Raw genomic sequence first — 15,023 nt, 5'->3', positions numbered from 1 at the left:
TCTGTCAACACATTTAGTATAGATACAAAAGCACAAAATTATCTTATAACAAAAGTTTCTGTTGCCATATGATTTCATTTCATTAGCCCTACTCCCTTAATATTTAATACATGTCTACATAATATAATAAAATGTTATATGAATATCCCACATTTCTGCCACTATACCATGTTTACTGTTAGTGTTACTACAGTAAATCCATAAATGTTTGTGATTTGTGGACTGTTTTCCAGTGTTGTTCAGAATGTCAGCGCTGGTTTCATCTGGCTTTAAACTAGTTTAAATCACCAAGACATTTGTGTTTGTATCAGAGACCTCTGCACACTCGAATGCTCCTCACTGGATCCCACTGCGCTGTTTACTGGTCGCGTGATGGAGATGGTCAGAGAGAAAAGGCATTTTTTCTGAGCTCATGCTGCACTATATTTTGGGCAGAGCTAATAAATGGTGTGGCACATTTAATGTTTCTCATAAGCAACAGAAATGGCAGCGCTTATCAGTTATCAAATGTTGTTTCACTCACACTTTACTGTGTCACCTTGCCTAAAATCTAGTGCTGTCACCTTGTGTTGACTGTGAAACTGCATGATTTGCCACATATAATGTATTGTGATAGACAAGCTGCGGGCCATTTGAAATGTATAATAATTGGATTTTTTTAATTAAAGTGCTGCAACATTTATTACTTTGAGATGTGTAGTATTTCAGTTTAAATTTACCATGTTGGTAAATTTAAATTTGGTTCAAATTTACCCCCCCCCCCCCCCCCCCCCTCCCAAAAAAAAGAAAAAGAAAATGACTGAACACATCATCGAGCAGCACTCTTCTGTTTTTAGATGTTCTTGTTCCTGAATTTGTCACTTCTGTAGGATGTCTCGTTGATTATAATTTAAGGGCTTAAGTACTCCCTGTCATTGAGGGCAGACAGTGTAAGCTGTGTCTCTCTCTGCTGTTCTTTAGTTTTGTTCTTGTGATCAGATGAGCTTAGCTCTCTTAATTGCTTCTTCAAAAAAGGCTTTGAGCCTGTGAATTAAAATCACTCTGCAAAGAACATGTACTATTGACCTCTGGAGGGAGACATATCATATGACAAAATCTTCAGCCAGACAGTTTTATCTTTTTGGCTCTCTTTCCTGTTTTTCTTCTCTTTATTTAGAACAAGAAAAAGTCACCATCTTCGACCAGACAGAGGTGAACTTGGTCGCGTTCCGTCGAACGATTTACCTCGCCATCCAGTCAAGGTGAGTGTGTATGGTGCGTCATGTGATCCAGTGATACTCTGTCGTGTCTTCCTAGCTTCCGTCAGCAGAATGGGAGCAGCTCTAAAAGCCACCAGAAATAGTATGTGCAAAGGCTTGTTTTGGCTGGAACTGAAAAACAGCCTACATTTGAGATCCCATGTGCAAGAGTTGAGGCTGTTTTTTCTTGTTTTTTGAGACCAAAGCCCTTGAGGGCCCCAGCATGCAGATTAAATTAATAACGTTTCAGATTAGTTGTTTTTAATTGAATTTTGCCGGCACAGAGCAGCAGAAGTGCCATCACAGATCAGAAATTGCTGTGGTGAAAGACTTCAACATTAGATATCCTTTGATATCAAGAGTGTTTGAAAATTGTTTAAACAACAATTCAGGGGCTGATTGACGAGAGTAGGAGGAAGGCAGCATGAGTCTATTTCCCTTGGCATCACAGGACCGTTTCACAGTATGATTGTCCTCATGGGCATGGAGCTGAAGTTTATTTAATATTTAATATATATCTTGATATTGGAATTTGGGTTGTTGATGCATAACATGTCCATGAGCTTTTTTTTATCATCAAAAATCAGTTTTTAATATGAATTTAAGGTTTTTAGGAATTTCTTTTGAATGTATAAGGACAAGTGTGTTTTAGTTTCTGTTCACCCAGTTTTTGCCCTGTTATGTTATGTTTATGCCTACATTTTTACAAGCGCAAATATTCCATGTAGTCTCTCAATTAATTGTTTTAGTTTCAAAGAGTCATTATAATTACAAGAATAATGATTATAAAATAATTGGCCAAATCTTGTTTAACACAGTTATTGCACCACTATATATACATAAAGTATAAATGTAGCAATATTAGTGTTGTCAAAAATATTGATATTTCGATGCATCAATACTGAAATATCTGAAACGGTTCCAATACTTCTTTTCTGCAGTATCGATACACCTGATACCAGCTTCACGTTCTCACTCTCTCCGATAACGAATTGACACACACCTGCCTCCAGTCACTCACTTGTTTCATTCGCTCTGTTTGAATAGTGCTTGTATTACACATCATTTTACTCATTCCCGCTTGTTTCATGTTCAGATCAAAACCGCGTGCACCTCTGATCTATATGTGGCGCTCTCATAAAGCCGCCTTTCAAACAGCTTGCGAGAACCAAATTGATTTCTTTTTCATGGCTTATTGCACTCAAAAACATACAAAATGTCAACTCTTGGCGAGTTTAAGTAAACACAGTCAGTTTTAGAACGTAAATAGGAGAAAATGCATGTTGTGTAACAGTATATTGAATCCGTGCATATGCTCTTAAAGTGACAGCAGCTCAAATTTCTCATTCCTCAGTGACAACGATTCGGCTATGTCTATTAAACCTTTGACTAAATCACACTGGAACATTCAGATCTGCGTTCACGCTGCCGCTGATCCAGAGAAATCAGTTCATAAATATTCATATTATCACAGAAGCACTGGCAGAAAAGTTTATAATTCTGATATAAACACTGATGTCGACGGTAGCAATCAAACTAGAGCAAATCCTTTTGAAAGTGACTTGGCAATTACATCGAGTGACTTATATAGGTATATAGAAAATATAGTTGTCATTGAATCGTTCATTCAAGAGATTTGTTCAAAAACACTGATTCATCCAGTAATGAAACAAGTGAAGTATTTATGAGTGAGTCATTAAATCATTTATTAAAAAAAAAAGAAAAAAAAAGTAATTTAAATTATTTAAAATAGACTGCAGCAATTAACATTTTGTCAGAACCTCTAGTAGATTGCATGTTATTTTGTTTAGATGTCTATTGACTGTTCAGAATCGTGGGAGAATCGTGATCTCTATTTGAAACAAAAAATTGTGATTTAGCAATTTATCCAGAATCGTGCAGCTCTACTTTATTCTATTGTATTTATTTGTGTTATCGTTTGGAATTTGTTTCTTTGCTCTTTATTACTCACTGTTTACTTGTGGTATCGAAAATGTAATCGAAAATCGATATTTTTCATGATATATTATCGAAGTTTGAAATTCCAGTATTGTGACAACACAAAACAATATAGGTGCAATATTTCATCAAATGAGGAAAGAATAATATTTTTTGTCAAGTAAGTTTTATTGGAAGACAATTTAAAACAATTTTTTACAATCTTAAAGATGTCTCTTTACCAATAATACAAAAAATAAAATAATAATAATAAATAAAATAATAATAATAATAATTAATAAAAAAAAAGTAAAAAAAAAGAATATATAATATTTAATTTAAAATAAATATCAGTATTTCATCAAATGGGGCCCACGGAAGAATATTTAATTTTTTAATAAAATACCGTTTTTACTTTTGTATATTTTTCCTTAAACATTAATAATTAATACACAAAGACATGAGCGTTTATATCATGCATTTTAAAGTATGATGTGAGTGAATTTTTTAATCAAGTTTGAAATTATCTCACTATATTTTTACTAAAACATTTCAATGAACACAGAGTCTTGTGAATGTTTATAGTGTGCATTTTAAATTGACACGAGAAAATTGTTGAATCAGAGTTTTTGATGCAGTTCACTTGCATGGACAGTTTCAACTGATTCATGTAATGAATTGAACTTACAAACTGCTATTTTTGCCACTGAAGTTTAAATAACATCTAGTACAACATCTGACTTCACACACTCTCTAAATTGTGAGTCATGACAGGGAACGTTTGTGAAACTAGCCTAGTGACCCTTAAGGAAACTTAATGGTTGAATAAAAAGTTGAATTCAACATGAATATTCATGTATCCTTAGCAGGCACCAGGTCACACTCCAACGCGTTTATGGCCCTGGACTCCCAGGCAGCCTCACAGCTTCCCTTTTCCACTTCTATTGACCTGAAGCTTTGAAAAAGGCTTCCCTCATGGAGAATGTTTGAAAGGACTAAACCTTTCAGCGCCTCGAGGCTGCCGAGCACTCGTAGGTCAAAGATGCAGCGGAGGCTGTTTTTGGATTAAGATCTTAGCGGTCAAAAACAGACTTTGAATGCATACGAGCTTCATTTAACCTGTTTTTTTGTTAAGTCACTCTGTATTTGATCACAAATGTACGGCACCACATCAAACATAATGTGCGGCTGTGATGAGGCTTCATTTGTTTAGTTTCTGTATATGTAACTAATCTTTAAATATTATACCAGCTGGGTGTCGACTGGCTTCCCTAATGTGTTTAAACTTGCCCGCTGGCAGCTGGATTGACCTCTTAAAACAAACCTGGTGTCTGCAGAAAGAGAGCAGAGACAAAAAAAGAGAGGCACTACAATGGTTCTCACTTTCCCTTTCTATAAACTGCCTTTGAGGTCGGGATGAAACTGATTTGGCCCACAAATCTTGTGTATGGAGAGGAAAAAGTATGACCCATCAGGAAATTAGATTAGCCCAGCTATTTTTCTGTTGAAATCTAGTGTATTCGTTTTGTGGCACGACCCTGTGATTCCCATAGTGAGGTTTTCTTTCTTTTTATATAGAGAAGAGAGGAAATGATGGAAAGAGTAGAGAACAAGCTCTGTAAGTTTGGCCATTTAAAAAATATATATATATAATCTACCATTGAAACATTTGGGGTCAGTGAGTTGTTTTTTGGAGAAATTAATACTTTTATTTAACATGGATCCATTAATTTGATCAAAATATTTGATGCTCAGGAAACATTTCTTATTATTAGCAATGCTGAAAACAGTTGTGCTGCTTAATATTTTTGAGAAAAACATACTTTTTTTTCAGGATGTTTTGATGAATAGAAAGTCCTTAAAGCTGCATTGTGTTATATTTAGGAGGATCTGTTGACAGAAATGCAATATCATATACATAACTATGTTTTCAGTGGTGTATAAAGACCTTACTTAATGAGCCGTTATGTTTTTATTACCTTAGAATGAGCCATTTCTATCTACATACTCGCACGACATGAGGGTGATAGTGTTGACAGTGTTGTTTGATTCAGTGCTTGATATAGTGCTGTGCTCACTGTGTACTGCTGAACAGTCCTGTCTTTCGGTTGATGTGAATAGGGACTGTGTTGAGTGACATTTATATGGATTTTGTCCTAGGGGCGAACAGTGCACCATGGGACCTGTAGTGTCAAGTCTAGCAACCACGTCTCTCTCTTTTTGGCTGCCCTTGCCCTTTGAAGTGGTCTTGGCACAGCATTCAAACAGTAAAGTAGAGCAGAGTAAACTTTATTTAGAACAGAAATAAAATTGTCATAGAGATTCTAGTTTGGTCAGACTTAACCACTCTTCCACTCTGTAAACTAAAGCATTTAGCTGAGTTTGTTTCTCATGCTGTTTTGGTTTGTGTACAGGGGAGATTAGTATCTGCGGGCGTCACATGACTGTGTTCGTCAGCAGTTTGTGAAACTAACTGATAGATGCAGAATTCTGGCAGAAATGTCTAAAAGAGATGTGAGGCTCATGACCACTGACAGCATTGAAAGACTTTGATCTAAACAACAATTTAATTAAAATGCCAGTATTGAGTCGAACATAATGAGTTTAGCACATACATGACATTTTTATTTTATTTTCTTGTCATCTTGAGTGATGCTTTATAAACAAATGGTTATAAATGAGTTCGATTTAAATTCGATACCGATTCAGTTCTATTCGACTCGATATTGATTCATTTATAGATACCTCAAGTATAGTGCATGGCCAATTTGATTATATTATATTGAATATTGAAGGTTAAAATCAACTGATTTGTATACAAACACTTTAATTACACACAAGGAAGTTTTAATAAGTTTTTAATTACATAATTATTTCTACTCCAATTTTTTTTTCTTTTTTTTAATGGTGGCTGTCATAACTTGACGGATTCATTACAAACATACATTAAATATTGAAGAAAAAAAATGTAATATGGTGCATATGTTTAGCTAAATGCTCCTCTCAAGAGTTTATTTTTCTAGCTGACTATTGAGTTTATGGTGACTGAATGACTTTTCTGAGGTAAATGTAACGTGAAATATTGATTACAAGCTTTTTTTATTGACGTCTTTCCGTGGTTGAAACACTGATTGAACAATTGTGTGAGACATGATATGGATTTCGTTCAGTTTTTCTGTATCCTTTAACACCTTTTGATTTGTTTGTTTCATGCTGTAACAAGTAGTAAAGCGGAAAATATGCTCAGTTCACGGATACTGCCTCTTTGCTTGGTCTAAGGCGGTAACAGCGATCTGTCATGCCACATTAAACAGCGCCAAAACTGAATTATTGTTTAAATTTCATAATAAATCTGTCTTTATTCATACTGCTACAGATCCAGCAGCTCCACTGTAAACATTGACCCAAAATGTGTCCAAATATGCTTCAAAGCGATAGAATCTTGGGCTGACCTTAAATGAAATACTGGAGAGCCAAAACAATCCCAGGACAGGCGAAAGGGTCTGCCTGCTTAAGATAGAAAGCCTCAATTCTCCTTAGAGTGAACATATTTTGTAATTTCTTTTAGGTTTTAGGGCTGTATTATTATTCTGATCATGGAGTTAACCTTGTTAAGCTTCAACACATTTCATTACATTTGATTTATTATGTGGAACAGTTGCATGTAATATATTAAAATGATATGCATGTCAATACATTTCATTAGCACATGAGATGCAGGAGGTGACATTTTCATGTTTTTTCTTCACAGCTTGGACTTCGAAGAATGCGCCCACAAGTTGATAAAAATGGATTTCCCCGATAGCCAGACGGTACGTAAATAAACGCTTCTCTCTCAAATCCTGCAGATCTGTGTTGCTTTCTGTGTCCCTGCACACAGCTGTTTATCGGAAGCTTTTTATCTAAATATTTGTTTTCAGTCTCAGAGGTAATTTGTGCCTTTGTGGTCACTTGGGAAGCATTTGTCATCTTAATATCCTTGTTTTGCAGTTTCACAGTGGGGAAAAAAGGTCTGTTTTGGCTAATGGTAACTGGGTGTTCCCTCCTGTTTTAACTGATCAAATGCCTTTCTCCAGAAATTTCCCGTTTGTGATTGTCACCCTGCTGTTTCACGAATCAAACTGGAATTCAGTGATGGAAAGTCTTGTATTTGTCAGCACATTTGTGGCATAAGTGCTAGTCTAGGGCATAGTTATAAGTTGAAAATTCACAGTCATGACACCATGATACCTTTAGCCATAACACTTTCATGGATGTTGGCTTTCTAAAGTTCTCTGTGGTCTGTTTTTGTCTTCAAGGTGGATTTTGAGGTTTGCTGTCACTTTTTTTTTTTGTCCATGACTTATACTATACCACTGTTAGACAACCTAGAGAATATATAGAGAAAAAAAGATAATTGTTTGTTTTTTTCCATCTGTGTGTGTGTGTGTGTGTGTATGTATGTATATAGATAGATAGATAGATAGATAGATAGATAGATAGATAGACAGATAGACAGATAGACAGATAGAGAGATAGATAGAGATATAGAGATAGAGATATATAGATATATAGATTTGAATGTTCCGGTATGATTTTGTCAAAGGTTTAATAGACACAGGCGAATTATTGTCTGTGTGTGTGTATATATATATATATATTATTCCTCCTTATTATTGCTTTTATGTTTTAAAGCTCTCTCTCTCTCTCTCTCTCTCTCTCTCTCTCTCTCTCTCTCTCTCTCTCTCTCTCTCTCTCTCTCTCTCTATATATATATATATATATATATATATAGGTGTGTATATATATATATATATATATACAGAGAGAGAGAGGAACAATTAAACCTATTACAAGCAATAATCAAAGAGTGCTTTAATTATCTGAACGTTTTCTAGTCAAGAGCAGTGAGTGATTTTTTTTTACGCTGTTTTACTGCTGTTTGATTCTTACTGAAGACATCATAGACAGCGGGAGATCTAATAGGCTGCATTCACACTAATGTGCAGATCTATTTTTACATATCAGATGTTTTATCCTGTCTGTTTAATCCCTTAAGACTTAACTGACTGTTTACATTAATTTTGTGTCATTAAAGCGTTTTGAGATGCAAGTGCATTTAACTTACATGGAGTTGCGCACAGCCGCGAGCGCTCTTCACAAAGGACACATTAAGCATTTGAAAACAGCCGTCTGAGTGAGTTTTGTGTATTGAAAATATAGGCCTATTGCATTCCAAACAGAGGATTGATTTGTTTTTTCTCCCACTCCTAGCTGCAATGGAACAAATCCATCTGTTTAATGAAAAAAATTTCATTTCAGAACAAATACACTAATATTAATATATCAAATGTCATCAAAAGTCTGATGAATATTGAGATAGGTGTGTTTTTAGCTATATATTCAAGCCCTACTCTGAACACGCTGGTTTTCTTGGCTCTCAGCCTGTTAATCAGTCCGTTTGACCTTTTAAGAGAGATGAGGATGATAACCGGATTCGATCCCCTTGGTCCACTTTGCCTTCTTATTCCATATACGGACTGTGTTGTTTAGCTGGTGCAGTACAGATAAGGCTGTATGTTGTCCCTAGAGCATATATGTAATGTCAACAACATTCACGGCAGGGATCATTATGTTTTTTGCCCCTTTTTGAAATGACTTCCACTAAGATGATCTGTATCAAATAAGATGGGATTGTAAAAAGTCCCGAAATAGAATAGAGCCCCCTCACCCCCTCCACCACATCTGCTGCTTTTGGCCATTTGAGAAAAGAGCCAGTGAGGTGCACAAGATGGAAACATTGTGTTTGCAGGCCTGAGGGAGATTGTGTAACAGGGGTAGCATCCTACAAATGTCTTCTTTATCGCTTCGCTCCAGCTCTCCTCACAGGCTCAGGAGCAGGTCAGGAGGGGAAAGGCATGTACTCGCTCCCAAGCATACAAACATATGTCAGCTGTGTTGTGGGTGACATCTCTACATCCACCTACTATCATCTCCACATAAATCTGGGATGTCTTTGGCTCAAAAATAAGGATTTTTTTCTGTTGGTGCCAGTAGTTCAGTTGCACTTCTCTTGCCAATATTTAAATTTGCTCCACATCAAAAAGTTGTACATTTCATTTAAATAAAAAACATTGGCAACCCGTCTAAGTTAGTGCACACACATTAGGAGCAGTAAGTAGATATAATTTATATTATATTTAGACTTTATATATTTGGCATGAATACTTCCATATATTTATTTGACTTATTAGCTTACATCCAACATTATAAGCACAATAAACTAGTCTTGCTTTTTGTGTGAAGAAACCAGGGAAAATTAAAAACATTCAGTTGAAATTGGTGATGTAAGAATTGTAGATGCTTAATATATGTAGGTATTGTTATTAGTTTTTAATTTTTATACATTTATATTCAGACTTGTATTCATACTATATAATTCTTATTTGATAATTTTTCTGTTTATATGTTATTTACGTATATATACATATATTTAGAATATTGTCAAAATTCTATATTGTTTTTGTTGCTGGTTTTTGTACATTGTTTACACAGAAACAAAACATTAAGCAAATTGACAATGCTGTTTCTTTGAGCTGATGGTGGAGCCTTTAAGTGATTTAAATATAAAACCAATACAAATGATTACCTCATTGCAAGGAAGTGCTCGTGTTTGCCAGTTTGTTGGTGGTGGGTCGTTCTCAGATCTCTCTCTGAAGCCAGAACTGGCAGAACATGGCTCACATCCAGACCTACCGCAGTCCTCTGCGTCATCAGAAACACACACACACACACACACACACACACACACCTGAGCCTGCCTCAATCCCCCCAATCTCTGTGCAACATGAGGAAACACATCAATACTCTGGTTTCCTTAACAGCACTGTTTGATAAATAAGTTATTATTGGAACAAGACATCTGAAACTGGTAATCTGAAAGTTTGACGGGGGGGTTCGTTCATCCAATTAAGTGTACACTTTATAGGCGTCTCAATGACATTAACATATAATGTAACATAAAACGTAAAATGTCAGCCTGTTTTGTTTTTTTGTCGTATGATTGATGTACTGTGGTGTACTGCAAACCCTGTGCCTCGTTTAGAGCTTGTTTTAACATTGCGGTATGCGCTGTGTTTCTTTCACACATATGGGTTCACGTCCTTGGAACCCACTGCGTTTTGTCCCTCCTGAGTTGTCGTACCAGAATAAACCGTCCTTGAGTCTTTGGTTATTGCCGTTTCTGCCTAGTGATCTGGCTTTGCTCCTAAATGCAGGGTTCCCACAGTCATGAAAAACCTGTAAATTTAAGGGTATTTTAAAACTGTTTTCCAGGCCTGCAAAAAGCATGGGATAATCATGTCATGAAAGGCATGGAAATGTATGGAGTAAATATACTTTTTTTTGGTCGTTTTCTGGACTTTACCAGAAAATAAATATTGTACAGCTGTGAGCAAATCATTCTTTTGAGTCAGTTGAACTGGTCCATCTGAAAGACTAATTAGTGATTTTTTTTGTTTATTTATTTATTTTCATTTATTATTTTCATTCATTCTAGTGGACATTCATTGATGTAAGAAACTCTGTTAAGCAAAACACCCCATTTGTCCAACCTTCATAGCTGTAATTCCAAGCTGAACATTTGTGGGAAGAACTGTTCTGTCTTACGAAAATCCCTCTAGATGAGGTCATTAGCTTTTGCGTGTTTAAAGGTTGCTATAAACAGGTGGAATGTTGTTTTAAATTCCGTACAGCTGCTGCTGATTGGCAGGTGTTTCTGTTAGGGTGGAGATTGTTTATAGTCTGCATCAAGAAGTCTACCACGTGTTTGGTTTCCAGTTTCCACACAAGACATTGAGAACAGCATTACAGAGCCAAAGACCAACATAGAACTTATTTGGAACTTCTATCATTCCCAAAGTTCTACACATCATTTGCCACTTGTGCGTTTAATAACGGTTTGTCCAATTTGTTGGTTGTATGCGTCAGTTATCAATGAGAGTGTATAGTACCCCCAGCTTCATTTAACATATATACAATGTTTTCTACCTACAATTACGCTTGAAATAACTGTTTCTATTTGAATATATTTGAATATATAAAATGTAATTTATTCCTGTGATAGAAAGCTGAATTTTCAGCATCATTACTCCAGTCTCCAGTGTCACATGATCCCTCAGAAATCATTCATTCATTGACACTGACATTATAACATGTGGATTTGGTGCTCAAGACACATTTTTATTATTACCAATGTTGAAAACAGCTGTGCTGCTTCATTTTTGTGGAAACCATGATGTTTTTTCAGAAGTCTTTGATGAATAGAAAGTTCAAAAGAACAGCATTTATTTGAAATATAATTATTTTGTAACATTATTAATGTCTTTATTGTCACCTACGATCAATTTAAATCTGACTGACACATTACTTTTAAACAGTAGTGTATATCTTTCCAGTTAACTTTTAGAAAACATGGGTTGTAAAAACTAGGAAGCCTCATCATTATTCACATCACATTAAATATGCTGTCAACTCTGACTGAGGTCCATGAAGCTGAGATGATTCACAGTTATTCAGCCTTCATTTTATAGGGATCATTTAATACTTCACCCTCGGAGATGTGAAGGCCAAAGCATGGCGTGTGAAAATATAAATGTTTTAACTTGCTGTGTTGATGTTTGCATTGAAGTGTCAGTGCAGAAATGATTGAAAACATTACAGCCAGTCTCATAATTTCCGTGTCGACACATCAAAGTTTCCCCTTCAAAAGAGGATTGTAAAATGTTTCATAGTGCACACTTTCGACGAGGTTCAAGTGAAAATTAGCAAAGGCAATGACAATTGATGCGGAGCAGCCGCTGTCTGGCAGTGGAGTTGATGGCGCGATTATTAGTCTTGTGAGCAATAAACACATCACAAGTGTGGAATGAATCATGGGACTCCACAGATGGCCTGTTCATTATTCAGCCACATTTCTGCCTCCGCCCGCCTCAGCCACATGGAGTACAAACTTATGGATTGAGTGCATCGAGCTGAATCACAACTGCATTCAGTTAGCAGATAGATAATTCAGCTGCATGAAACGCTAATCGAATGATGATTTATTTCAAAAGCTTCTGCTGCCATTGCCTTTTTCACTGAGCGAGAAAGTATTAAATGCAGATAGGGATATGGATGACCGTTCATTTTGTTTACTTGGGGTGTCTTGTATGTATACATACTCTGTGGTCTGTTTTCATTTAGTATAATTGCCTCGGATTATCACTAGATGAAGAAATTTAAATCATTTTTTTAAATCAGAACAATGTTGAGTCTCATCATGCTCATGAGAGAACTAAATTATTTACACTTTACAATAAGGTCCCATTAGTTAATGTTAGTTAATGCATTACCATTAACTCACCATGAGCAATACATTTCAACAGTATCTTTGTTAATGTTAGTTAATAAAAACTGTTCTTTGTTAGTTAATGTTAACTCAGGTCCATCAATTAAAATGAACAAAGTTAGATTTTAATAAGTTATCATTAAAAGTAAATAAGCGCTTATTGTGTTGGCTGTTGCTGGCTATTTAAATTTAGTGGGTTTGGCGTTTCGTGTCGCAAATCCAATGGCGCTGGCAGTGACGATTCTCTCTGACCAATCAGAGATCTCCAGTCTTTTCACATAACATTTTAGTATCGGAATGCCTCGCTTGAAACCTAAAAAAAAAGGTCCCCCCCCCCCAAAAAAAAAGGTGAGCCGTACTGAGCCATACCATGCAGTGAGAAAACGCCAATTAGGGATGTCTTCAAATCCCTAATCCACCAAATGAGCTCTAACTTTTCAAAAATTGTACAATTTTAAATACCACACTAAGTTTATAACATGCAGCTGCAAAGCAGAAATTTTTTGAAATAATTTTTTTGCTAATATGCATGAGTGTTTGAAAGAAGTCGTGGGTACCAAATTGAGCTGTTACTTCCATTGGGAAAACTGGTATCATATTTTTGTTTTCTTGTTGGATCGAAATTTCACACCCAGTACGGGGGTTATGAAAAACACATTTCTCTTGCACAGTGCTCTTCACCTGAACTTTCACTTCAGGTGTTATTGATTGAATGCTCCAGCTTGTTCTTTACACGGCCGATCTTCAGCATGACTTTCTTTGCCTGTCCCACAGACGTAGATGCGTAAAACTCGGGCCGTACTCATCCATGCAGAAAGAAGGTCTTCATGCTGACCCCACTGCACTTAGGGAATGCTGCTTTGCCTCTGGTTGAGTTCACTCAATGTCCCACATGTGCCAGAGTTTCAGTCAAGCAGTTTTTTTTTTTGTTTTTTTTTTGAGGTTTCAGTTGTGTTTTAGCAAGAGAAGTGATACGTTTTTTTTTGTTGTTGCTCTCAATATAGAAGTTTTATTGTGTTGTGGATATACTGGAGGTAAGTGGTTATTGATTGTCTGGATGTGAGTCTGGATTTCAGTCCTTGTGCTGTTTGTTCGATCTGACCGCTGCCAATTTTTCTTCAGGGGAAATGAAATAGGCTGGTGTAGTTTTGAAGTTACTTCAGATGGTTAAAGCCCTTCATTTGTTTCTTTATGTTCTTCATGTTCTGCAGCTTTAATAAAAGTTAATGGCTTTTCCATCAGTCTTTGCAGAGCAGATGGCTGGTCATCTGTGGCAACAGTCTTGCTGTGCACGAATGCAGATTTCACGGACGCTCTCTTGCGCTCCCTTCATCTCATATCGCTCTTCAAAAATATCTAGTCTGCCCTGAGGGAAAAGCTTCTATCAGCTTCATGTCAATCACAATCCGTCCGTCATTCTGTAGTTCCTCTAGCTATAATGTATCCAAGCAGTGAAAGCAGAGTGGAGTGGGATGAGATGTTGCACTTACAGTGAGGGCATGCAGGAGCTCGACTGGGCCACAGGTGCAAAGAGGGAAGTGCTAAAATGGCTGTTTTGACCATGTAATCCCTCTAGTTTGCTGTGTGGGTAGGATCGCCGCAAAGGGTCACTATGGGATTCCGGCCCTTCGGGCTGAAAAGATTTACCTGACACCCTACTTGATAGAATCTCTCATGGTTTATCTGCTTGAGGCAATAGAGATGATGCTAATGAGGGAATCAGGGAGTGATTTAACCAATGCCGAAGCCTGGATTTGTGCTCCTACTTGGTCTGCTGCGCAGTAATGCTGCCAGTGTCATAGAGCAGTTTAATTAACAGGGATTTCCCTGATCATACATGAAGAACAGGTATTAGCTGAGTCAGAGAACCGTAGTCAGACGACTTCTAGAACTGGAAACTTTGCTGACAACTGTATTACCAATTTCTGAGATGCTCAACTGTTTTCAACATTGATGATATGAAATGTTTCTTTAACAGCAAATTTGCATATTAGAATGATTTCTGAAGACTGGAGTAATGATGCTGAAAATTCAGCTTTGCCTTGATAGGAATAAATAACAATTTAAATATATTTAAAATAGAAAACTGTTATTTAAAATTGTAATCATATTTCAGAATATTACTGTTTATATTGTATTAAATCAAATAAATGCTGTCTTTGTGAGAATAAGAGACTTCTTGGAAAATCTTTTTCTTTTCTTTTTTTAATCTTACTGATCCCAAACTTTTGACCAAATTATTATTATTTATTTTTTTGTGTGTGTGCAGAATATCTATAGTGATCTGCCATACTACAAATATAAATGGGGTCTCTGTCAAGGTCCAAAAATGACTAAATGCAACCTAATAGTGCTAAAAAAAAATCAAAGTCTTCTGATATTCAAGTCATTATTTGAAAAAAAAAAAAAAAAAAAAAAATCATCCTCTTCACAGACGTTCACGTTTCTGGAAAGTGATTGAACTTTTCCTTTACTCTGAT

At 36.1% G+C, this 15,023-nt stretch overlaps 1 protein-coding gene across 2 annotated transcripts in view; it reads left to right on the top strand.

Annotated features, from left to right (window-relative positions):
* Nucleotides 1–15,023, top strand: part of cwc22 (CWC22 spliceosome associated protein homolog) — a 42,542-nt gene that overhangs the window by 19,273 nt on the left and 8,246 nt on the right. For both annotated transcript variants that reach the window (XM_084123191.1, XM_084123190.1), the window contains exons 14-15: nucleotides 1,157–1,241; nucleotides 6,928–6,988. In XM_084123191.1, the coding sequence (XP_083979317.1) occupies nucleotides 1,157–1,241; nucleotides 6,928–6,988 (146 nt within the window). The remainder of the gene's footprint in view (nucleotides 1–1,156; nucleotides 1,242–6,927; nucleotides 6,989–15,023) is intronic.

This window comes from Abramis brama (genome assembly GCF_963993115.1).
Source record: "Abramis brama genome assembly, chromosome: 8".
Lineage (NCBI taxonomy): Eukaryota > Metazoa > Chordata > Actinopteri > Cypriniformes > Leuciscidae > Abramis > Abramis brama.
This window is presented reverse-complemented; position numbering and strand designations above follow the sequence as displayed.